The 25,916-nt window shown below is 42.5% G+C and overlaps 1 protein-coding gene across 2 annotated transcripts in view; it reads left to right on the top strand.

Annotated features, from left to right (window-relative positions):
- The first annotated feature begins 1,039 nt into the window (after positions 1–1,039).
- EFHC2 (EF-hand domain containing 2) overlaps positions 1,040–25,916 on the top strand; it is a 66,856-nt gene continuing 41,979 nt past the window's right edge. Inside the window, exons 1-5 of one of the 2 annotated variants that reach the window (XM_065653016.1) lie at positions 1,040–1,147; positions 6,569–6,722; positions 11,604–11,792; positions 16,715–16,865; positions 24,568–24,791. In XM_065653016.1, the coding sequence (XP_065509088.1) occupies positions 11,661–11,792; positions 16,715–16,865; positions 24,568–24,791 (507 nt within the window). In that variant the 5' untranslated portion in view covers positions 1,040–1,147; positions 6,569–6,722; positions 11,604–11,660. Of the gene's footprint in view, positions 1,148–6,568; positions 6,824–11,603; positions 11,793–16,714; positions 16,866–24,567; positions 24,792–25,916 lie in introns of both variants that reach the window. The other variant, XM_065653007.1, reaches the window with a different exon arrangement.

Genomic DNA, 25,916 nt, shown 5'->3' with positions numbered 1-25,916 from the left:
AAAAAAAATATATTCATTAACAGCTTTATGTAGATGGAGGAGCATAACTTAGCATGGTTGCTGTTCTCTGGAACAGGCTTTGGAGGCGATCTGAACGCATCCTCCCTTATTAACAAGGAAAATGTTACTTCCACTAAAGAAACAACCCTTCCCCCCCAAGCCATCCGTGAGAAACTCTCAGTGTATTTTCTGTTTGAAATTTAAATTTGAGCATAATACCACCCACTGCATGAAACGAATGCAATTAAAACAATGGTTCCTTTTTTCAATTAAAATACGTTTTAACTGTTTATCTTTCCGCACTAAATGCAAATGCAGGTGCATAATACAGCACTGGGAAAACAGAAAGTGGAAACCCACTGACCTAGTTTTGCCATCCCCGTGGACTCAATTGCAAAAAAAAAAAAAAAAAGAGGAATAAAATAAAAGCATCCCACCCCCCCACCTCCCCAAGCCTTCGAAGGTCCCAAAGTAAAATGCGCTCTCTTAAAGTCACAAAATGAAAAATATCGGAAATTAATTCGTATAGGGAATGGCAAATGTCGCGTGATTTGCTCCTGTCTGTGACCCTGGTTCCCGAGTTATTTTTATGGGAACCATGTTCGGACAGAGGTTGCTGCCCCCCCGGCAGGTGGGAGGAAGTGGACTAAACGCTTTGGGCCTGAGGTAAATTTTGAGAGATTTGTGAAGAAGACGGGAATGAATTATCAAAAAATTAAACAAATGGATTCGTGATTCGGCCCCAAACCCTGACCCGCCTTCCCTATTTGGGCCGGCACCGCCACACCGCCCGCCCTCCGCGGGGCCGCGGCTCCCTGAGCACCACGGCCAGGGCCCCCTCCCGTACCGCCCGGGCGGGCTGTAACACCGGGGGAACCGGCGGCGGGGCCGGACGGAGCCACGACGCGGTCCCCGGCCGCAACGGCCGCCGCCAACCCCCGCCGCCAACCGCCGCGGGGCGGGGCCGAGGCCTCGCGCACCCCGCTCGGCTCCGCCTCCCTTCGCCCCGCCCCCCGTGACGCCATCGGGCCGGTCTCCAGGCAACGGCGCCCCCAGCGGCGCGGGCTGGGAGCGGAGCGGGTCCGCCGGCGGGGCCGGGGCGGCCATGGCGCTGCCGCTCCTGCCTGGGGTCTCCCGCGACCGGAAAGTGAGTGACAGTGGAAGGGACGCCCCTTCCCCGCCCCTTCCCCGGTGCCGGGGCTGCGCAGGGGCGGTGCCGGCGTCGGTTGGCCCGGCCGCCACCCCCTGGAGCTCCGCCTGAGGGGGGCCGAGGCCGGCACAAGACGCGCTGTGGCTGCCGGCGGGAGGGGCAGGGGCGCGGGTGTTCCCTGCGGAGCTGGCCCCGCGGGTGGCGAGCAAGCGCCGGTGCCACGGCGACGCCTTTCCCCCTTCTCCTCACCCGGGAGGTGGAAAGCGAGATGCGGTTAGGCGTGCGAACCTCCTCCGGCTGTGCCTTGGGACGGGGAGCACCCGGCAGCCGCGCCGGGGCTGAGGGGTCTGGCTGCTGCTTGTGGGGCTGTTCGAGCTCTCGTTGCGTCTCTCTTGGCCCTTGTGGCCGAGAAGGCCAATGGCATCCTGGGGTGTATTAGAAGGGGAGTGGTTAGTAGGTCGAGAGAGGTTCTCCTTCCCCTCTACTCTGCCCTGGTGAGACCTCATCTGGAATATTGTGTCCAGTTCTGGGTCCCTCAGTTCCAGAAGGACAGGGAACTGCTGGAGAGAGTCCAGCGCAGGGCCACAAAGATGATGAAGGGAGTGGAGCATCTCCCTTATGAGGAAAGGCTGAGGGAGCTGGGTCTCTTTAGCTTGGAGAAGAGGAGACTGAGGGGTGACCTCATTAATGTTTACAAATATATAAAGGGTGGGTGTCACGAGGATGGAGCCAGGCTCTTCTCAGTGACAACCAACAGTAAGACAAGGGGTAATGGGTTCAAGCTGGAACACAAGAGGTTCCACTTAAATTTGAGAAGAAACTTCTTCTCAGTGAGGGTGACGGAACACTGGAACAGGCTGCCCAGGGAGGTTGTGGAGTCTCCTTCTCTGGAGACATTCAAAACCCGCCTGGACGCCTTCCTGTGTAACCTCACCTAGGTGTTCCTGCTCCGGCAGGAGGATTGGACTAGATGATCTTTTGAGGTCTCTTCCAATCCCTAACATTCTGTGATTCTGTGATTATCTTAGCAAAGCAAACCGGGGAGAGGCAGATACCCTCTAAATAACCCAAAAAGTCTTTGCGGTGTCAGGGGGAAACGCTAGGGATACTAACGCGGCTTTACAGACTTGCCAGTGCTATTAAATGCCAATGGCAGTCTGAATGTATAAGATGGTATTTTCATCGTGAGCTACAACAGCAAACAAAAGAGAAGGCTGCTATCACTATTTCAAGCTTGTTCATTAACTATAGCTAGAAATTTGCTGAACGCAATCTGTACTGTGAAATGGTGCAGGAGGTGAGGAAGGATTCAGGTGTGGCACTGTAAGCGGGTGCCTTCAGGAGGCAGGTGAAACAATGTAGACTTTTTTAATAATGTTAAAATATCTGGCAGGGAATCTGTCATTTTCACACTATGAATACATTGTGGTCATTAGAGTCTCTGTTTCTGCAGCTGGCCTGCTGGGGTGCTTTGCTAGCTCCCGAGTCTGGTCTGCCCTAGGAGGGAGAATGTACAAGGTGATAATGTATTTCAGGGCCAATTTGCCAATGATTTGTCAAGGCACATGTATTAATGCCAATGATACCACGAGCATCGTTACCCCTTCAATATGAGACTTGTCCACGCTGGTAGCACATCCGGGAGCTCACTTTGTGAGCTATGGATCAGTTTACATTGTATGGTCCAGTGTAAAACCTCTGGCAGCTCTCTTAAAAAAACCAAGTAGAGCCAATGGTAGCTGGCTAGGTGCCGGGACACAGAACATGAAATTGTGTAGAAATATGTGGACTCCCCAGCCTCACTTGGTGTGTTAGCATTACACAGGTGTGTGCACACGCAGGACCTCTTGCAGCAAGAGCCCAGCTTACGAGCAGTGAGGATCTTACAGGCAACTTCTCCCCCATAAACAGCAGGCTGGGTGCTGTCATTTTAGAAGGAAAAACAAAGAAACAAAAAAGACCTGGTGGTGAATACTCAATCTCCCTTGCCGAATTCAAATTTGTATTAAAAAGAGTTGGTTGTGTATATAATGTTTCAGGTAACTGCCGAGTGGGCATACCAGCAATGTCGAAATAGGTGTATATCATTGGTATCTGCTGGGTGGAAGCAGAATAGCTTAGCTCAGTGTTATCCGAGACGTTTTTCTCCTCCAAATTTTAATTTAACTTAATTGATCAGGATTATTAGTTTTGGAGTATGACAGAGTGAGTTGTCTCCAAAACACCCTATGCTGAAGTACACATAGTGCATATATGTGTTATGAGAACAAAGGTGTGAAAACCAAGTCACTATTGCCGCTAGACAGCATTGTAAAACCATAGTTATACCATTGTCAGGGCTCCAAGTTATGCTTTTCGACAGTCCTTGAGACAGTGGAGTTAATACTGATAACTCACCTTTCTTGAAAAGCATTTCTGATCTCTGCTTAGTTGTTGGCTATTAGATCTAGTTTTATTTTCAAATAGTTCCACAAATAAGAGGCCAATAAGAGCATATTCAAAGGAAAAAACGTATCACTGCTATAGATAAATTGAAAAGGAAAAAAGTATTTTCACCTGTTAGTACTTTGAGCATCACCATCAACACCTCTTACCGCACAGAAAGAACAGTAGCAAAGCATGCCCTGAAGAAGGACAAGCAGAGGGCAGGGGATTGCTGTTCCTGTCATTCCTTGGTTTATAATTATGGGTATTAATTCCACTATTACTGCTGTTCAAGCTACTGCTTCAATCCTCTTTTCTCTGCCCCTAATGCCTCCACCGGCCTCATATATAGGCCCATGAAAGGCAGTGGAAGAGGAGTTTATATGGGTTTTGTCTACCTGGGATGTGCTTAATGAGGTGGCTGGACTGTCCCCAGAAAGTCAGAGCTTTAAGGTAGTTAGGGACATGGAGTCTGACTTAGTGCAGCAAGAACTGCCTCTGCACATGGGAACTAAGAAATCTTTTCACAGCACTTAGGTCTCTGGATCTAAGAGCCACTGGCCCTTGTGTTACTCCTCCATTATGGTTATTATTATTTCTAGTTAGCTCTACTGGGAATGCTTCCTTGTGCTCCAGCCAGGAGCAGAGATGCTTCATCTCCGGCTGGTAGCAAGTGCAGGGATGCTGGGCAGCTCACAGCCACCCCTGCTGCTGGCACTGGGAAAGGCAGCAGCCGCTGGCTGGTTTTTACTATTTTTCCCTCCCTTAGCTGTAACCAGCTGGTGCTCGATTCAGCAACATCCCCTAGAGCCATGCTGCTGCTACGGTCCTGTGTAGCTGGGACAAAATCTTGCTGCTTGGGCATCACAGCTAATGAGACCAGAGGGAAACATGGGAAGGTGACAGACACTTTTAGAACAGGCAGAGTGGTTCCTACAGTAACATAAGGTAATGTTTCCTTTGTGGTGAATGTAGAGCAGGGATGAAAGAGACAGGCACAGCACATGCAGTGCCATGTTTGATGGTTGGTTTGATGGGGCAGAGAAGAATGATGGCTAGCAGAAGGCATCAGAGGCATGAAATATTTACCGTTTACAAATAAAGTAAAAGGAACCACCCCTATTTTTTCAAAACTCTCTAAAATCAAAATTACAGTAGTTTGTGTACACAAATCCACACATCAAATAACCCCAGTTCACCTCCTTTAAAACTCCTGTTCCTTGAACAGAAGTCCAAAGATAAGCTGCTCATCAGCAGTGCCTGTCAGGTTCACATGTGGGCGACCAGGAGATGTAATGATAGTGCAGGCCAGTATTTTGTGCATGAATTAGCCCATCTCCCGCCTGCTTGTGAGGCGCGTCTCCTCGGGACTGTCTGATGGGCAGAGCTGCCTTTCCCCTTTGCTGAGGCTGGGGAGGCCAGAGTCTGTGCTGGGAGTGCTGCTGCCCCTCGGCAAGGCTGATGCTCCTCTGCTCTGACAGCCCTGGAGAAGTGCCCTCGTCTGCCCAGCAGTGGCAGAACGTGGTATTCACACATCATATACTATCCTGTTGAATTCAAGAGTTTATTCATTTCTTTATTTTCACAAACAGTAACTCATGGGTTACCTGTTCGCAAATTTCACTACCTGTTGCGTACCCTTGAAAAGGGGAATTCCTCTTTTCATTTGTTCCTGCCACTGAAGCCAATGTTCTAAGTGCCCTGGAGAGTCCTAGGTACTGTAGCTTCTGTGTGTAGAGCCCAACTGTGCAATAGTGACATTTTCAGCTTTGTTCATGCAAGTTACATGCATGTCACCTGTTTGTCAGGACAGAAAATCACGGATCTTGATAACCATGTTTAATCCTGCATGTTGTGGAAACGTAGCATATAATAGGTTTCCTCTGTTACTGCAGAAAAAGTTTGTGCATTCAGAGTCCTGACTGTGTTAGGAATGACGCTGATCGCAATGCAACAGCACCAGTACTTCCTTTGTCAGTGTTACTGGTCCACCTCCTGTTGTCCAAGGCAGCCGCCGCTTCTGATACCACATTCGTGTCCTTGCCCTATATCAGCAGCTAATGGAGAAGACTGTGTATTCATATGGATCAGATGTACCAGATGCTAGCTGACCAGTGTATTTTTGTGCCTGAAGTTTGAAAACTCTCTTGAAGAGAGAATTCTCTGCAACAATTCGGCATGGCATTTCTCAGAGAATTGGATAACAAGTTTATAGATCTTGGAGGGGAAATACATGCTTGAGAATATCAGTTTCTGTTGCAAACTTCAGCAGTGCAGCACAAATTCCCCATCTTCCTTGTTTATTGCAGGAGCTTGGAATTGCCCTCAACTGTGCTACTGTTGTTGTCTCTGTGTTTCCTGGCTTGAGTATTTTCTGCTGCTCTATAATCATTAGTGCCAGAATTGGGCATTAGTTTTTCTTGACAGAGTGCTTGCCAACCTCTTTATAAAGAAGCCTACCTGCTGTGCCTTCCCTTCTCCTTGCGCTGGCCTTCTTTCCTGAACCCCTTGCACTGCCTCCTGCCCCTCAGCCTCACTCCTCCAGATCTGTCTATTCACAACCCTCAAACCCAGATCTTCCTGTAGGTGCCCATCAGGGTTGCATTTTGGACCCTTTATATCTGTCTGTTGTTTTCTCTCAGGCTGTACCAGCTCAGGCAATAAGAGCAAGCTAATAGAATCATAGAATCATAAAATGGTGTGAGTTGGAAGGGACCTTCAAAGGCCATCTAGTCCAACCCCCCTGCCATGAGCAGGGACATCTTCAACTAGATCAGGTTGCTCAGAGCCCCGTCCAGCCTGGCCTGGAATGTCTCCAGGGATGGGGCATCTACCACCTCTCTGGGCAACCTGGGCCAGTGTTTCACTACCCTCATTGAAAAAAATTTCTTCCTTGTATCTAGTCTGAATCTCCCCTCTTTTAGTTTGAACCCATTACTTCTTGTCTTATCGCTACAGGCTGTACTAAAAAGTGTGTCGCTGTCTTTCTTATAGGCCCCCTTTAAGTACTGAAAGGCCGCAAAAAGGTCTCCCCAGAGCCTTCTCTTCTCCAGGCTGAACAACCCCAGCTCTCTCAGCCTGTCCTCGCAGCAGAGCTGTTCCAGCCCTCTGATCGTCTTGGTGGCCTCCTCTGGACCCTCTCCAACAGGTCCATGTCTTTCCTGTACTGATCCAGACTGTTAATGTTGATGCACCTTGTTCTGGGATGTGTTAGAGGGGCACAACAGTTGCCGGGAACAATGTCTGAAGGTAATCATCCTTTTACAATACCACTTAACCTCTGAACATACTGAAACCTCAGCGGCAAGCCAGAGATGATGAAAGATTTGTAAACTGGTAGATGAAATATGGCTTTTCACTAAGCAGTGACTGCTAACTCTGTGAGCAATGCTACCTATAAGTATTGCAGGGACTTCTGCTGTTTGTCTCATTTCTATCTGGTGGTGACCTGCACTTTCTACAGGGCAGGAGGTCACATGAATTTGACTGGCACAATGTGGAGCATTTGCATTTATTTCCATTGCTTAGCTGAAGCAAGCAACAGACTGTATCAGCAGCCTAGAGTAGTTCAGAAATGCCACAGTTCATCCTGATACAGGATTTGAACAGTACCTCCACAGTGCAGCTGCTGTTCTCAGGGTGGGAATTAAAACTGGATATGGGGAAGAGAACCGGACTGCTACCAGTGGCTTCTGCCATAGCTTCCTGTGGGACTTGGTTAAAAACACATAGCTTCTGAGACAGCGTGTGTCGCAGGGCTCCCTCATCCCTCCAGCCGCTGTGGTGAGAGGTTTCCAGTTGTGTTTGCTTCAGCTGAAACATGCATCTCGCTGATGAGTTTGCTGTGACTCTGTAGCAGAGTATTAAAAAGCAAGATGAGGAGAGCACGAGGCAGTCTTCCCCAAGGACTGCAGTGGCTGAGTTTGCAAAGCCAATAGCTGCAGTCAGAGAATCCTGACCTTTGCATTAGTCACTACTGAATATATCCTCAATATTTATTTCAGGCTCACCGCACGGAAAATGGCCAGCTTTGTTCAGCAGATATACGGCCTGCTCGGTTTAGCTGCATTAGCACAGCAGACACAGTAAAGCTCTTTCTCTGCACTCTCACAGATATCTTTTAGAAGTCATTTAATATTACTGTGGAGGTAACATGATGTTCTGTCACTATTTTAGGCTGGATGTGGTCTGAGTTCATTAGCTGAAGTTTCCCAAATGTCATTTTTCTCTTTTGTAATCTTCAATTATAACTACTCTTTTTCATAAACGTTCTTGTTGTTGTTGTTTTGTTTTATTTTTTAAGAAGTTACTGTACAGATTTTTGGAAGATGGTATTTTGCACATGGTTTTAGGTGCTTTTCATGGAGAAGGGGCTTATAAGTAATTCTGTGATTAGGAATCTAAAATAGTCTTTCTGTTGAGCCCTAAAAAGTAAGAATGCCACAAAAGATTCTTAACAGAATTTCAGATGTTGGGCCATGTATTTTTCATATCAAATTGGGCATGATGTTGTGGTTTCAGGCCTAAATTCTGGAAAATTTTCAGCAGGACCCAACCTAGATGACTTTGATGAACACTTTACCACACTGTAGCTCACCAACACCCAGAAACAGATGAACAGCAAATGCTTCTAGAAGCAGCTTTGAGGACATGAAAAGCATTCCTTTGCTCAGTAAAACTGCTACCCTTACTGTGCTTTGAGAACTATGCCTTTCTCCCTAACTCATGCTTTGGTAATAGGGGGAAAATACTTAAATACTTGCTGTGCCAAAAAGTGGATCAGTTCTGTAGCATCTTCAATATAAATCAGATGTTTCTACCTAGAAATTTCCACTTTAAAACTCAGCTTGACTACAGTTATTTTACATTTGAACTGACAAAATGCAGAAAGCTCCCTCCCTTTCTGTCTTCTCCCCAACTCTTTATCAGCTTACCAATGAACAAAATTATTAAAAAAAAGAAATGGAAGAAGAAAGGGCAGCTCAGTAGCGCCCAAAAGAGAGGGAGAAAACCATCCCAAGTGCAGATGTGTTACAAAGCAGGTGCCAAACCCTGTCAGTGCCCATCTATTCCAGAGTCCCATACCAAGAGAGAGCCTGTCCTGTGTTCATTTCTTCAGGGAAGGTTGGGATGACCACATGAAGATCTGCTCCTAAAGCCTGAATGTCAGTGCTTGCACTGTGCATCAAAGCGTGAAATTTTATGTCACAGCTCAAAAAAATGTGCTGATACGAAATATTTTATTTGGGGCATTATTATTAAAAAATCTTGTTAAATTCCTAGCATGAGCAGTGCTGTGAGGCAGGCGGGGCATGGGTTAACTAGTCATTATGCAAAGAAGTATTTCCTTTTGTTGCTTTTCTCTTTTATTCGGTAACCCTTGTTCTTGAGTTATAAACATATAGTTCAGGAGCACTTCTTATTTTCGTTTGTATTATTTTTTAAACTATAATACTTGCCATGTGCCCTTTTATTCACACCTTTTCAAAATGTTGCTTACCTTTTAAATATCTTCTTTGGGGAAGTGCTTCCATACTCCCAGTCATTACTGTCCCTAGTTTGTGAGCCTTCTCTCGTTTTGCAGTGCTAACCTAAGCAAGGTATGGCTGTTGATTATTACGGTGTTAAAAACAATTTGTAAAAATAGTAAGTCGCTTATTATTTTCCATGCCACTGTCCTTGCAAAAGGACACAAGTGGTATGCAAAATGATTTTAAACAAAGGTTAAGCTAAGGTGGTGATTGAGCTGTTCGTGTCAAGGACAGCTCCATATCCTGTGTCATTGTGTTTAGAGCACCGCAAGGCAGGTGAATGGTTCAGATTGTAACTCCCAGTGTGCAGTAGTGTTGTCTGTACACATGTTGAATGTCACGAGCCATGAGGCTGGTTAGGTGCCATCCAGATTCCTCACTCTCACATGGGCAGAATGAAATGAATACGTGGTTACTTTCAGATTTTGCTGCCTCACTGCTTGTGCTTCTTCCCAGAACTGCTGTGCTGAGTGTGTGTTATGTTATCTTGGAGCACTTAAATGTTGCTGTGATGAAAACCAATGAGCTGTTCCTTTGCTGTTTTTCATGGCCTTTTTTTTTTTTATTCCTTGTAGTAACTTAAGAGCTGTCTACACCTTTTTGGGGAATACTAGTTTAAATATATTTGTGTGTGATAATTAGTGTTGTTCAGTCTTCCGAATAAGAGGCAATTTTGACCCTCTGCTACTTTGCCAATACCTGCTCTGGCGCCACTATGAAGATGGTGCTGTCCAGTCTTTTCCTCTGCCCAAGGCCTTCTCTGTTCTCACCCATAACATCGGTTCCTTCTCTTTCAGCCTCATCTTCTCTCATGTTCACCCAGTCCCAGGCCAAGGAAGGGCACAGCTCCAGTAGTCTCCATCTCCTCTTAGGAGGTGTACTGGGGTGCCATTACCCCGTGACCCTTCTCCGCATTCCTGGACAAAGTGTTTTGAGGATTTGAGAGGGTGGGGGAGGAATGCTAGAGTGAGAGGAGCTAATGAGTCAGGGCTGCTGCTCATGGGCGGAAGGATTGGTGGAGCTTTCTATTGGCTTTTCCTGTGGTGGTGTTTTTTTTTTTTTTTTTCTATATTGAGCACTGTGTGCAGGTCTGGGCGCCACAGTATAAAAAGGATATAAAGCTACTGGAGAGTGTCCAGAGGAGGGCTACCAAGTTGGTGAAGGGTCTGGAGGGGAAGCTGTATGACGAGCAGCTAAAGTCACTGGGTTTGTTCAGCCTGGAGGAGACTGAGGGGAGACCTCATGGGGCTACAGCTGCCTCACAAGGGGAGGAGGAGGGGCAGGTGCTGAGCTCCTCTCTCTGGTGACCAACCACAGAACTCGAGGGAATGTCAGGAAGATGTGCCAGGGGAGGTTTAGGTTGGACATGAGGAAAAGGTTCTTCCCGCAGAGGGTGGTGGACACTGGAACAGGCTCCCCAGGGAGGTGTCCCGGCCCCAAGCCTGACAGTGTTCAAGAAGAGACTGGACAAGCCCTCAGACACATGGTGTGAACTGTGGGGTTGTCCTGTGCAGGGACAGGAGTTGGACTCGATGATCCTTGTGGGTCCCTTCTGACTCAGGACATTCTATGATTCTGTGATTCTATGATTTCTCTGTCCTTTTATGTGAGATTGATGTGTGGGGTCGTTTGGGGATTGCTGCCCGAGCTCAGCCCAACACTGGCAGCCTCCCTTGTAGGGAACTGGCCAGCAAACCTAACAGCTCATGAAGAGAGACATTCCCACAGGCATGACTGATGTTCATGTGAGGCCAGAGGCTTTTCTGCGTCACATCAAGACTGACTCCAGCCCCAGCCACAAAATGCAAGTAGGCAAGATGCGTTTCTTTGCAATTGGTTGTGCAGATTTTTTTAAGCACTCCATCCTTAGTTGCCTGAAAAAATAATAATAATATAAAGAAATCACTACAGAGACCTTTTGGAATAAGCCCAGGTAAAATGAATATTCTGTCTTTTGATTCAGATCCAACCTCCCAATATTCAAGTGTATTCACTAGTACAGTGCTATTTACTTTGCACTTGGAGATGCAAGATCTTTAAATAAGATCTTTGACACAGGTAATGAAAGAAAGCTCTTCTCTGGGTACTCCTGAACCATTTGTCCTCTGGAGATCTATAGAAAAGTCTTTTCCCTTCTGCCTTTTGCAACAGTTCTGATGGGTGACTTGCTGCTTTCTACCACACGCCTCAATCTTTGTTACAGGGAAGGAGAAGAGGGGGGATGGAAATGGCCGGTATCATCCTGTCTTGCAGCCTGGGTAAATTACTGGAATATTTTTCCATTTTTGTCTGCAAGGTTGGCAAACTGACCACAGAAATATGTCACTTCACTTGCAGCATTCCAGTTGTTACAGGTTTTTAGACTCTGTATTAAAAGTAATTATAGAGAAACTTTTGCATGATTAATCCCTCTTGCCTAGATAATTAATTCTTATGGATTTAAAAACAAACACACAAATGTTTCTTTTTTTTCTCTTTTTCTTCCAAACTTTTGACAGATAGGGAAAGAAAAGTTCCACAAACCACAATACTGGGGTTTCTGCAATAATGTTGCTATGCTGGTTGGAGAAGATAAACCTGGAATAGGAGGTGAACTGTTACCTGGTCAGAAGCTGAAACCTAAATACAGTGTGTTTCCTGAAGGGATGGGCAGTGATGCTCCTTCTTGGGTAGCATTTGACAAGCAGGTATGCGGAAATCTGTATGTTTTTTATGAATAGCTACAATATAACAAAGATAATATAAAGGTGAAATTCAGTTATTCACATACTTTAGAAGATTATTTTGTGCATGCAAAAAAACCCTCCTAGATTGACAAAAAGAGTAGTAATATCTATTTATCCATCATATTATAATAGTATGTTGGACAATTAATATTAACATGTATCATGCCGTACAGCAACATATACAAGTATTTATGTATTGGGATACATCTCCTACAGGGTATAACAAAAATAAGGAAGTGGTCGATATGTTTCTTTTTAGTGAAAATGGTGACAGTAAAGAAATTATTTGGCAACCTGGTGAGAGTGAATGTAGGGTAGGCACCAGTCTAGGAGAAAATGTGCATGGCCATTTGGGAACCATTAACCATGGTGGAATGCTGTAGGCTCAGAATTCACTTATGCCATCATTTTTGCTTGCTCGAAGTCCTGTTGGCTTTTGTGTGATCTGTTCATGTGTAATATAGGTAGATTGTGCTGTTATAGACACAGGAATTTAAAATTAATATTTTTTTGTTTTGTAAGAATGTAGTGACACCTTTAAAGTTAGAGACTTATCAAATTACTGTAATCTGTGATTATATGAATTTTCTAGCATGCTGTCATTTCTTTCCATGTTTAAATTTACATGAAATTCTACTTAGCAATGTTCTATTTCTAAAGCAAAAGGCCTACAATCAGAGAGGAAGAACGATCCAGAAAAAGAAACCATTGAGCAGATCACGGAAATGTTGCATGACTAAATGATTACGGTGTTTAAATATTGGGAAGAATGGCTAATCTCATAATTTTTGCTCTAAAAGATGAACCATGCAGGTAATTGCAGTACAATTATGCCTTTGTCTCTTTGGCAGACCAGAACTACTGCAAGAAAATGTAAGCCTTGAACAGATACATATGACTAGGTTGGACTACATGACCTTTGAAGGCCCTTTCCAACCCAAACTATTCTATGATTCTATGATGACTATGATGATTCTATGATTCTATGATGACTTTGGTTGGCATTACCTCAGAAGTCCTTAGCATTGCTCACATAGGTTTGATCAATGTGCTCAAGAATCATAGAACACCAGGTTGGAAGGGACCTCAACGATCATGTGGTCCAACCTTTCTTGGCAAAAGCACAGTCTAGACAAGATGGCCCAGCACCCTTTCCAGCTGAATCTTCAAAGTGTCCAATGTTGGGGGATCCAGCACTTCCCTGGGAAGATTATTCCAATGGCTGATTGTTCTCATAGTGAAAAATTTCCTGCTTATGTCCAATCGGAATCTCCCCAGGGGTAACTTGTACCTATTGCCCCTGGTCTTTTCCATGTGACTCCTTGTAAAAAGGGAGTCTCAGTCTTCCTTGTAGCCACCCTTTAAATACTGGAACATGGTGATAAGGTCTTCCCTAAGCTTTCTTTTCACAAGGCTGAACAAAAACAGTTCTCTCAGCCTTTGCTCATGTGGTGGCTTTCCAGTCTTTTGATCATCTTTGTGGCCTTTCTCTGGACCCTCTCCAGCCTGTCCACATCTTTTTTGTATAGTGGGGACCAAAACTGTGTGTGCCACAGTGTTAAGGATTCAGCCAGTCCTGTACTTGCTTTATCTGCACCCTTTCAATGAGGAGGTGTGCACTGGCTTCTCAGGGCCATACATAATTCAGCGGGAATTGGACCGAAGTTTATGAAATGAAGGTGTTAGGTAGGAGGCAGTTCGGACCCGCCATTGAACTTGGCTGGTGGGATGAGCTAAGTAGCTTTTGATGTTCCTTTTCTAATCAGTGTATTCTTCAACAGAGCAATATGGGACAGGATTTTGCAAGTTCAGAATTGTCCTCTGGGGGGCTCATGTGTTTGTATTAATTGCAGACAGTTCGAAGGTACTACCCAGCTGATTTAGCTTCCCCATTTAGGAGCCTAGAATGCAGGTATGTCCTTCAGTGCTGCAGTTTGTGACTCAGCAAAATGGACTACATGAAAAATGGTTTGAGTAGGTGTTTATCTTTTTAAATCTAGTCTGCTTTCTTACCATTTTTGTTTGGTTTCTAACTTTCAGCAATACCATAGTAGTTGGAGGGAGGATAGGCATAAAACTTCATTATTAAGTAGGTTAAAAAGTAATGTTTGCAATTTCATATGCCTAATAGGAGGCAGGTGTAAATGTAATTTATTTTACGATTAAGTCCACACACAAGTCGCTGGGCTTGAAACGATGTTTATAATTTGGCTACCACAGGTGCCAGGGAAACGCAGTGCCAACTTTACAAAATACCACAGAGCCTATTCAGTATTTGTTACTCTTGGTTTTCATACGCAACGTTTAATTTTTTAAAGAGAGGGACGGGAACGTTGCACACAGCAATGTACTACAGATGAGACATGAGTTAGGAAGTGTTACATCTCAAGTATTTTTAAAATTAACTTTGCTTTAAAATTAAAAGTAAGTCATCTTCTTTCCTGTTGCTTCCCCTTCGAAGCCTTCCTGAATCATCTGTTTTGATCTGCAAAATTGCAGTTGGCTGCTGCATATTATTTCATACACAAGCATGTTGATAAGGGTAAAAAGAGAATAAAGTTTAAATGCAAAAGAAGTTGTACAAACTCCTCAAATGGAGTAAATCAGGACATAGGTGTATGGTCAGTGAAAGAAATAAATACAGTGTATTTAGGACCTGATTGTGCTTGGAGATCTATGCAAACAGACCATTTTGCCTGGCTGGTGTCTCATGAGACAGCCATTCTCAGAGAAGATCATTGGCAAAATTAAGAACAGTTAGTAATCAAATAGGACACTTGAAGAATATGTTTGTCCAGTGCCTATACTCTAATGACGATATTCAGGTGGGACCTGTAGAATAGGGAGAAGAGAGTACAGCACCTAAGGAAGTTTACAATGGTTGCATGGCTTATCATCAGCTGGGCAAGGAATAAAATCCAGCTCCTTGTCAGCTGAACCCCAGGATGTTCAGACTGGGCTGTACTGGTTCCACCATAGTACCCTTTAAGTCCCCTGGAGTATTCAAGGGATTTACATAGAGCTCCTGGTCCTTCCAGAATAGTAGCTGGAGGCCAGGAAGGGTACCTTGGTCACCAAAAATGACACTATACGCCAATGTTTAGTCAAATGGAAGGATGACACGATGTTAAAGGGCGATAGAGTTATGTTGGCTCTGTTGTATGTCGAATGTTCTATCCGGTATTCTTGTGTTTGATACATAAAACAGTGAAATTCACAGTTAAAAATTGTACGTGGCCAGAATTAATTTTTGTTTATTTTCAATTCTTTTGTCTGTAGGTTTTTGGAAACTTGCACGTTGTACTACTTATACCATAACTGATCGTGTCTAGATTTTTTTTTGTGTGAAGATTTAATGCCATCGGGTTTAACAGGCAACAGTTATGTCATTTGATTAAAATTCAAATTTTATTTCCGTAACGGTGGCAGATCGCAGTGCAGGAGAGTTGATGCCAAAAATGTGTCTGTCATATTGTTTGATGCATGCTGAAAATGAGTGGGGTCTTAGCCTTTGAAAGAGTTTGTGGGAAGAGCGTTTTCTTAATCTCGCAGTTATCCTGACAGAGAGAAGGGAGAGTGGCCTATTGAGAAGCCTGGCCAGGATGTGGGGCAGCTGTTCTTGTGTGCTCCTGAGCAAGCCACTGGCTTTCTTTCCCCAGATGTAGAAAAAGACATTGTGTTTTTCTATTAGGGTGTTTTAAAATTTCTGTCATTAGTATTCATGGAAGTACTTTGAAGTTTTCAAAGACATGCGCTAAAGAAATACAGACTATTAACCAGTCTGTTCTGTGTCATATGGGGACCTTGGCTAGTTCACTAGATTTTAAGCATTTTCAAGCCATGGTCTGCCAGATGCTCATTGAAACAGGGAAGAGGTAAGTTGTCTTTTTTCCAATACTTCAGTTTGTCTAATGAATCAAGAATAAAGGTAATTGAATATATTAAATAGAAAGTTGCACAAAATGAAGTATTGATTAGCACTGATTTGACCCAAATGTGCTGGGGGAGCAGGATGGAAACCTTGTTTTAATTACTGCCTCCTTGCACATACTTAACCATGGCAAGCATCCTGGTAGATAATACACTAGTGAGGAGATAATTGTTGCACGTTCCCTTAAAATTGGTCTTGGTGATTAAAGACCATAAATGATACCAAGACATGCAAAACTTGTGTAATGGTTTGCTGAGTTTGAGCTGGGATCTCCAAACATAAAGGCCACTGCAATCAACCACTGAGCGCCCTGCCTATGAAGGGTTTTTTTCTTGCATTATTGCTATTGCAAGAGACTGTGAAGACCAGCTGATATCCTCTCTGAGATTTCCCCACTTGCTGAACTGCAGAACCAGGTAAGTTTTGAAATGCCAGTGTTGCACAGCTCTAAGTGACGCCTGAAAAACGTCATCTCTCTCTGATAATCTTCAATACCATTCATTAGCCAGCTTGCAGGGTCTGCTTGAAAAGAGCTCTCCTTTCCACTTACCTCAGTGATAAATCCATGACTGTCATAATGGTCTTTATTTTCCAGCAATTCATTGAATAGAAGCCTAAAATTTGCTTCAGGACCCAGGTAGCTCATTGTACTATCAAAAGTGCTTTGTTCAGAAGATTTTCTAAGCAGCCTGCTGATAGTTTTAGGTTTGATTTATTTCTTTACTTTAGAGTTCCATCGCTGCTTAGATGTTGTGATAATAAAAATGCCAAGCAAAGAATTTTACATTTATGTGATTTAATGTGGATTTCTGTTCTTACATTTCTGAGAAATAAATCTACCTCCTGAAATCCATACATTTAGTTACTTATCTATACAATCTTATTTTATTGAGGTATTTTGCAAAAACATTGGAGATTTTTCTGCTTTATACTTATTTATTGTTTTTAATAGGTATTGTCTTTTGATGCCTATTTTGAGGAGGAAGTGCCTGACAAAAACCAAGAACTCTATAGAATCAGATATTGTAAAATATACTTCTACCTTGAAGATGACACAATTCAAGTGCTTGAACCCCGAGTGAAAAATAGTGGCATAAATCAAGGTATCTATTTTTGACAGCACTCTTTTTTTGCCCTTTATATCTTTCTTCAGTACAGGCCTGGTCTATTCCAAAGGATATGTAATGTGACTTATAGTTAAAATGAGATGTAAGTGAGCAGCTATAATTGTCTTTTCTTGTTATGGATCATAACGTCAACTTTTTTATTGTCCTAGTTTCTGGAAATGTAGGTTTTGTAAGGCAGAATCTCCTCCCATACTCACACATACAATTTTTTTCTCTAATATAGTTGTTTGAAATCATATGATAGTAGGTCTTTTGTCAGCGTCGTTTCACTTCTGCAAAAGCAATTTTTGTTCTAGATCTCCATTTCTAAGCCTGGTTCCTCCCATGCTGGCACTGATGGTAAGTTCTCTAGCCACAGCTCTGTAATTGTTTGTTAGCTGCTGCAGTATCTACGCCTTTACTGAAGGAGAGCGCCTTTTGTGCCTCTGTTGGTTCTTTCATGATTAAAGTGCCATTGGCACAGTAATTTTTCCTTGACACCTCCAAGTCAAGAAGCTGCCTTGCCTCAGTGTCACATCACCGCACTTGGGCCAGCCTGAGGACTTTTGGAGGAGGGTTTACTGAGTTGATTTATTGGAGTATTAATGGATTTGGTTTACACTAAGAAAATGTGATCTAGCAGTCAACATCCTGTTACAGAAGGAGAACACAGCTGCTGCTTCTTGGTGTTTATGGGTCAGTGCCAGAATTAAAAAAAGTTTTCAAGGGATACAGTCCAGATAAGCAGGATGTCTTGGGAGGACTGCGCCTCCCAGTCCGCAAAGATATTTTGTACATTCTGGTGGACCTTAGCACAGCAATTTAAAAAAATAAGTTAACCATTTAACTACCGTATTCTTTTCCAAGATGAGCAAATGCTATCAATTTCTCTTGTCTACAGAGCAGTATAGTATTTAAAGGTGTTATGTGCATCATTACTGCTAGACCTGGGATAAAATTACCTGGGAATCTTTTCTTAAACCAGTACATCAGGCCCTGCTCTCCTTGTGTTGAGTAGTTCTTCTTGGCAGAAATCTTGTTGGCTCTTCAGTGGGATCTGATTTTGAATTCAGAGAAACTTCCTCCTACTCCTATCTGGGCAAGTGCTTTTTCAAGACCTGAAGAAAAGTATGTTGGATCTCTTCTGGGAATTTAGAAGTTACTTACCCTCTCCCTGCCCTCATATGCGTAAGTCTGGAGACATCATTTGGTTTAGGTTTTCCTTGACTTCTGTGTCATGTGAGTGGGAGCAGCTGTTTCTGGATTTTGTGGCTTAGAACAAATGACCATCGACAAAGGAAGAACAGTTAACCCGAGAGACAGAGGTGACGCCTTTGAGAGGAAAGGTGGAAGCCAGGTTCATTAGAGCAGGATAAAGCAAATTCAAAGTTGATTCCTTTGAATCTCACTATAGGAATGAGTCATTTTCATTGTCTTTGTGGTATGGGTTGTGCAAGCTGCCCCTTCAGGCCTGATGTTCCTGGCAGTCTAGTCATGATCCTGTGGTGACAGGAAGGTTACAGTTTCCCCCTATTAGCCTGGTTGTATCTTATATTAGTGGTTTTGGTGTCACCTTTGGTATTGGATCTAAAATAAATTAACTGAACAGTGTTAGAGGAAACAAGAATTCTCTGAGTTTTCCATGCAAGAATGTTTTGAGGGTCTCTTTGGCTTTGTATCAGTACTTTATTTGGGATAAATGAGTATACACAATGTATTAAACTGATGGTTTAAAAAGAAATGTTCCAGGGTCTGAAAGGTGCATGTAATTTATTTCTTGCTGGTACCTGGGCTGGTAAGGAAGCTCCATGTATTGATTGTGTTTAGGGAGGAAGAGATACTGTAGATTGAAAGGCCCAAGGACTACTTGGGCTTCACAGCTGATGAGAATATCTGGGGCCTATACTTATCATAAACATCTACACAAATATTCTTATCCTAGAGAATAATGTGATGTAGAGAGAAAAAGGTGGTGCAGATGCCTATCGGAGGATTATTTACTGACATGCACTTGGGCAGTGACTTCATGCTCCATAACTGAAGAGCAACCACAAAGTTTTTATGTTAAAGGCACTAAATATTTGTCATTGAACACAGGCAAAACAGGGTTCCTTAAAGAGAAATCCCAAACCATTAACTACTGGTCTTATTCCATTTTCAGTTAAAAATTGGCCCATTGCCACTTTTATTATAATTATATATCTCTCTTATATTATTCAAATTCGCTGTCCTGACTGGGAATTTGTAAGTCCAAGAACAACAGAAATGTGTGTGCATTGTGAAGCTTGTAAACTGAAGCACAAAGGAATGAAAATCTTGCCCTTGATCATGCAGAAAAAGTCATTAACAGGATGAGGAACTGAACTGAAGTTCAGGATCTTAACTGTAATGTTGTCCTCTGCACATCTGCTGAAAGACAGCTTTACAGTTAATTAGAAGGCCAGGGATTTGCAGAGGAGAGTTCAACTGTAGGAGAGCTTGGGATGTTGAAAGGCAAACTGCACTGAAGAAAAAGAGCACAGGTGTAGGGATGTGGGTGAAGAAAGAAGTGTGGGAACATCAGGAGCAGGATAGGCTCAGTCTGTGTGAACAGCTGGAGAGTTGCAGTGGCAGGAAAGGGGTTGTGTGAAGGAGGAACAGCAAAAAACCGTGATGGAAAAAGTGGAATTAAACTGTTGAAGGCAGAAGGTGGTGGTGACCTTAACTTGGATGTTTACGCTGGTGGAAAAGATGTAAAATAGGCAGCTCAAATGGCTGTTCTCAGGAGTCTTCTTGCAGAGTATAGCAAGTGGTGGGGTAGATCAAAGACAGGTGATAGGGTAGATCAAAGGTAGCTCTTCTTAGCCTGACTGGTTAATGCCTTGAGGCCACGGGATTACCAGAGCTTGTGCTGTAACCCACAGATGAGAGTTTGAGGGTCTGAATGGGTGTCTCTGGGCATGGTGGGATCAGAGAAATGTAGTATAATACTTTCCCACTGTATTCTCCACTGTGAGTAGCGCTTGTGGCTTTGCAGAAGAAAAACTTGGAGAGGTTTATGCACTGCAGGAAGATGTGGCGAAGGAATAACTGTCAAGTAAGTTAGAAGAATTTCTAACTTTTATTATGATTTTACAAAACTAAAACAAATTGGCTTTGGAAAAAAAGAAAAAGCCAGAAAATGTGCTTTGACCATTGATCAAGATCTCAGAGTGACACAGTAAATGATCTGTGGGAAATGCATTTCAGTGACTTTTTAAAAGTGCATTACGGAATTGGCTGCTGTACTTGGGCATGAATTTAGACAGATAAGGTTGCTACCAAATAACTGAAATTTAAACTTCATTTAATTTTGGAAACTGCCTTGCTGTAGTTTGAACTTTGGAAAATATTAGAAGCATTAGAAGAAATCTATACAAACAGAGAAACTCAATGCAAAACACAAAGGAATGCAGGGGTCAATGTGAACTTGAGAAACCAGAATCAAAGCAAAAAATACCAGGACAATCACAGTGCACAAAAAATAACTAAAGATAAGGGAGTACAGAGTGAAGAGAATGACAGTAAACTTAACGACGTAGCAAACTCCACTGTGTTCTTCCGGAGCCAGAATGCTAATTACACTTCCCATATAAAAATAAATCCTCCTATAGAAAGCCAGGCTAGATATGGCAGTGCAAGTATTTTGTAGATCTAATTCCCAGTTGACAGGACTGTGGCTGGCTGATACTGCCTTACCAAAAGGTCATTTATGTCCCATGGGGTTGACTGTAGCTTCCAGTACAATCCAGGCCCTGCAAGACAGAGCAGAGTGGAGCGGCTGGCTAGTTTCCCCAAGGTCAGCCAACTGAGAAAGAGAGTGGAGCTGCCTGCTGGCTGGGTTCCCAAGGCCAGCTGCCTGAAGAGGAGAGCACAAGCAGGAAAGTGAAGTTGCAGTCATCTTCTCCAATATAACTGATTATCTAAGGGTTTAAAACCTCTCCTGAGGCCTAGAAGTAATTGTGATTTTGCTATACTTGATGGTGGCCAAATCATGACCTCACTATGTTTTGAGATGGGTAAGTGAATGTGAGAAACCCCCTTGTTTATTGGGGTAAGCTCTTTGTATTGTAGGAATAGTAGTGGTTGCTTCTCCTCCTTTCTGTGCAAAGAGTATACAAACTCCAGATGTTACCCCTTCCTCTCTTCTCTCTAATGCACTCTCGAATAGTGCAAAAGGAGTCAGAAAGCTGAGCTGAGGAAGTTCTTGTTAGCACTTTATTTCTTCTGCAAGGCAGTGTAGCAGCAGAGACCGAATCATTTGCTGCCCAGCTTTGCGAGCTGCCCCATAGACAAAAGGCCTTCACTACTATTAAGTTCTCCTTAAGCTGTTGCTGTAGTTGCCGAATAATCAGAATCCCTGAGAGAAAAGAAGATATACTGTGGAACTTGATGCCACAACCGCTGTTGGAGAAAAGTAGTACCCCAACTCCCTTTACAAGAGCACAGTAAAAGAGAGCTTTAGCCTGACCAGATGCAAATATTTAAAATAGTTCTTGGTGGTGCACTAGAATAGCCTGCTTGATAAACTGACAAAAGAAACATCAAGAATAGCCATCCATCCTAAGCAACCTGAATGTTGCGTATACCCAGATCCTCCTTTAACAACTTGTAGCAAATTTCTAGAAGTAGAAACGTAATTATTTTCCAGAAGGAAGGACAATCTGAAAAATGCTGAGACCTAACCTCAGCTGATCAGGTTTTATTAAATTTCAAATTCAACAATATAAAATGCATCCTCTACATGTGTAGATCAGGCATAGTGATACCTAATAAAAGCAAAGGATTGCTAGAGATATTATCCTTTCAAGACATTTTCCATTAGGAAAGAAATTCTTATCCATCAGAACAAAATGGGTATGTGTGTTGTACTTTGAAAAGTTATACGAAAAACTAGCTGAAAGCTGATTTACCAGTTCTGAGGTGAATATATGCTCCGAAAACACATCATATTAGAAAATTGTCAACCATTCTATTTTTACTAAAATTGTGATTCAACAGGATTTGCATTTTTGCAGAGGACTGTTCTGACTTAGCACATTATCTGTTGATTTTTGTAGGAGTGACCCAAAGATTAGTCCACACCAGGTAAATATTTTAAAGTACGTGGTTTTGTTAGTGGTAATGTGATGCAGTTTTGCATCATGTTAAAATGTGCTAATTACCATATTTTCTAACTAATATTTCCATGAGGATGCATCTTAAATATGTGTATAAGTATGCTTAAACAGATAGAGATTAAAATTTGTTTTATACTCAAAGGTCAGTAACCAGAACGTAGGATTTGCGACGTGTGAAACATCAGGATACTGAAAGGGTCTTAAATGATTGTTTTAATGGGAATGTAAAGTAAATCTGCTTGGTTGCTTTATTCCCCTGAAGAATTAAGGGTATGTTTTCACTGTTAGAATTCAACAACTCTGATAATGTAGTAGTGGAAGGTATTTTGTACAGATTAGTCCTTAGGGAAATAAAGTAAACAATAAAGAATCTCCACAGACTAATTTAGGAATAAGGCCGTTCAAACACCAAACAAAACCACACAGCAATATCTTTCCCCCTCGTCCTGTTCCTCTCTTCTCCCCAGGCCCCCTCCACCCCCACCTACTCCCAAAACAAAATAGTAGTGCTGGAAAATCGTCGAACGGGACTCAGTGGGAAACATGACGAGATGCACAGCTGAAGGGCACTGGAAAGGGATCCAGTTCTGTAGCGAGAGATGATGAGATAGACCTTTTAGATAATTGTGTCTAGTAAACTATTATTGTAGTAGTAGTTTAGTACTGGAACTATTTTTAGTTTTGGTATTTTTGAGTGTCTACTGTAGCTGTCCTAAAGTTGCACATTTTATAATTACTGAAATGTAAAAAGTTGCTGGGAACCTATGGAATTATTATAATAATATGGACTGGTGATTCCTGTCTGCTCTTAGCCAGTGGGTATCTGCATTGTAAAGCTGGTGTTACAGAAGTGTCTCGGTTGGTAAACACAGCAAAGAGCCTGAGGCTGAAGATTGGACCATCTTTTTTATTCTCTGCAGGGTATTTTCACACAACTATATTGAGGTACTGATGTGGCAAAACTTTTGCTGTTGTCTTTTTTGTTCTCTTATAATGTTGAAAAAAATAATTCAGTCCCAGCTATGCCGATCCGCTGTTCTTTGTGAACTCTAACTTCACTTGGAATAAATCATAGCTTGTCATACATGCAGCTGCATACCCTTCTTTAATGTATGTGTTACTTATTTGTTTAATGAGGCTGTAGCTTATAAATAGTTTCTAAAATACTTGTAGTACCACAAAATCATTTAAGTTGGAAGGGATATCTTAAAATCATCTGGTCCCCCCCTCCCTGCTCCAAGCACCATCAGCTAGAGCCAGATGCCCAGGGCCATGTCCAGTTGGGTTTTAAGTATTTCCAAGAATAGAGACTTCCCAGCCTTTTTGGGCAGCCTGTTCCAGTGTTTGATCACCCTCACCGTAAAAAAGTGTTTTCTTGTGTTCAGATGGATTTTTGTATCTTTTAATTTGTGACCATTGCCTCTTGTCCTGTCAGTGGGCACCACAGAGAAGAGCCAGGCTCTGCCTTCTTAATTCCCTCCCATCAGGTATTTATAAATATTGACAAGTTTTCCCCCCAAGCCATCTCTGTTCCAGGCTGAACAGACCCAGCTATCTCATCCTTTCCTCATATGAGAGATGCTCCAGTCTCTTAGTTGTCAGCAGTGAGTACTTTTGAAGCATTACCCAATTAATCACTGTATTTGTCAGTTTTCAGCTGATAGACCAATAGTAGTTTCCTTCTCTTTTAATGTGGCAGATGTAAACAAATACAATGCTCTCAGAATAACAGTCCTTTCATTTAAAGACTACGAAGAAGAGAATTTAAGTGTGTACTTTAAAAAAGTTAAAATGTCTCTCTTTTTTCTTCTCCACCCCCTTCCCATTGGTTTTTTTTTGGATACTGTTCCTGTTAGACTATGGGTTATGAGTTCCTGGCTCTGTATTTTTGAGATGGATTCTTTACTGCAGCCCAGCAATCAGCCTGGCTCATCTCTGTTGTCTCTACTTTCAGTGTGCTCCTTAGGGAAGCTCAGTTGAATGTGCCTCCCTCTGTGCTTGATAGGTCACACTTTTTTCCTCGGTAGGGCAGGTTTTTTCTCTCACCTTAGTTACATATGGCTCTCCTCACCCTACAGAGTGTACAAACAAATCTTGTCCCTCCTGTACACCTCCACCACATGTTTTTTGCACAACTTTTGGGGTTTTTTTGGTTTAAATAAAAATTAATGATTAAACAATTAATGAGTACTGGAAACTGCTGTTACTTTTCAAAGAGAGTGAAAAAGATGTTTCTTTTCATAATGAGAAAAGTAGTTTGAAAAATACTAACCTGTTGTATTTGCACCAACAAATGGAAATTTATTGTAAAAGTTTCCTGTTTGCTCCAGAAGGTGGTGATTTTCTGCATTAAGTTCAGTCAAATACTAGAACTTGAGGTTCCAGATGATGATCAGCAAGTGTCATTGTTAATAAAATGATCCTCTTGCCTAATAGTTCTTTTGCTGAATGAAGGATAATTTTGCTTGTCCCAAATAACTTCATCTGTTTTGGTGATATCAGCATAGAAAACTAGCAAGTCTGTGAAGTTAGTCTATGAATATATTCTAATTCTTTTACAGGAACTATTGTTCGACGGCATCGGATTCCACTTCCACCTCCTCATGAAGATCAGTTCTATACTATAGATCATTTCAATATCAACATAGAAGTAATCTTTTATGCCCGAAGATATAAGATTATAGATTGTGACCAGTTTACAAAAAATTTCCTCAGGAAGATGGGATTTAGATTAAATCCTCCTGCTGATCGTCCAGATGACCCATACACCAAAGAGCGGCAAAAGGTCAGATGAGGGAGTAATAGTGAAAACTTGATTTTAATAAAAGTGCCATTGCTATAAGTAATATGCATCATAGAAAATATTTCTCTAATAGTAAATAGAAAGTAGCTATTTCAACATAATACAACCCAAGAGAAAACTTGCTTTAAAAATTTCTGTGATATGGCTCATTGTATTAACATAGTGAAGTCCCATCTATAACTGATTTTCTCCAGATGTATTCACATGCCTTTTGAAACAGAACAAAATCAATTGGTAAAAATAAAATAAACCTTTCAGTATTAAACTGAAAAAAATGGTCCTATTATATGTTCTACTTATGATTTTGCTTGAGCTAATTTAATGATAATAAACACTTTTAAAGTGTTTAAAGGAAGACCTAATTGTAATGGTGGTTCAAGCACTTCCATGGCTTCCTGCAGACTCACTTGATCTATTCGTATGTCATCTTTCATCTCTGCCCCCACATGTTATTAACAGCTCTTTGCATGTGTAAAGCAAGTTCTTCCGCCGCACAGAACCCAGCACTCTGCAGTTTTAAGACTTGTGAGGTTTTATTGGAACACAGTTCCCTCTTTTATGAGTATATGGGTACACATACACACCTCTTCCAAAAATCTCACTCACAGCTCCTAGATGCTATGTGGATTCTTCTCTGCAGGATTTGGGATCTTTTCTCTGGGAATAATAGCGGGAACGATGTTTTCCATAGGGAATAATGACAGTTTCCTCAGTTCTGGTTTTCTTGATTAATGTGCGTGCAGATGGCACTGGACTTTTCTCTTGACCTGGCTCTGTTAGGACTGTTGGCCCACGATATGCAGCCTGGTGTGATAGATCCAGCCTAGTACTCTGAAAGCAACAAGTGCTGCATGTATCTGCTGCATTCAACATAATCCTCCTATGGAGAAAACTGCGGCAGCTCTCAGCAGCAAAAAATGGAAGGTAATTGTGACTGAGATGTGTAGGATAATTTATGTGTCTCAGAGGCACTCTCAGGCCAATGTGTTGGTGTCACTTCATGCATGCTTTCAGGCTTTTTGCAGTCTCCCAGTGAAAAGTAGTATTTGTAGTACGTCTCCTGGTCCTGCATAGTGGTGACTCAGGCTGGCCATGGGTTACTTTTCC

The sequence above is a fragment of the Caloenas nicobarica genome, chromosome 1 (assembly GCF_036013445.1).
Source record: "Caloenas nicobarica isolate bCalNic1 chromosome 1, bCalNic1.hap1, whole genome shotgun sequence".
Taxonomy (NCBI): domain Eukaryota; kingdom Metazoa; phylum Chordata; class Aves; order Columbiformes; family Columbidae; genus Caloenas; species Caloenas nicobarica.
Note: the sequence above shows the minus strand (reverse complement) of the source record. Positions and strands in the feature narration are given on the sequence as shown.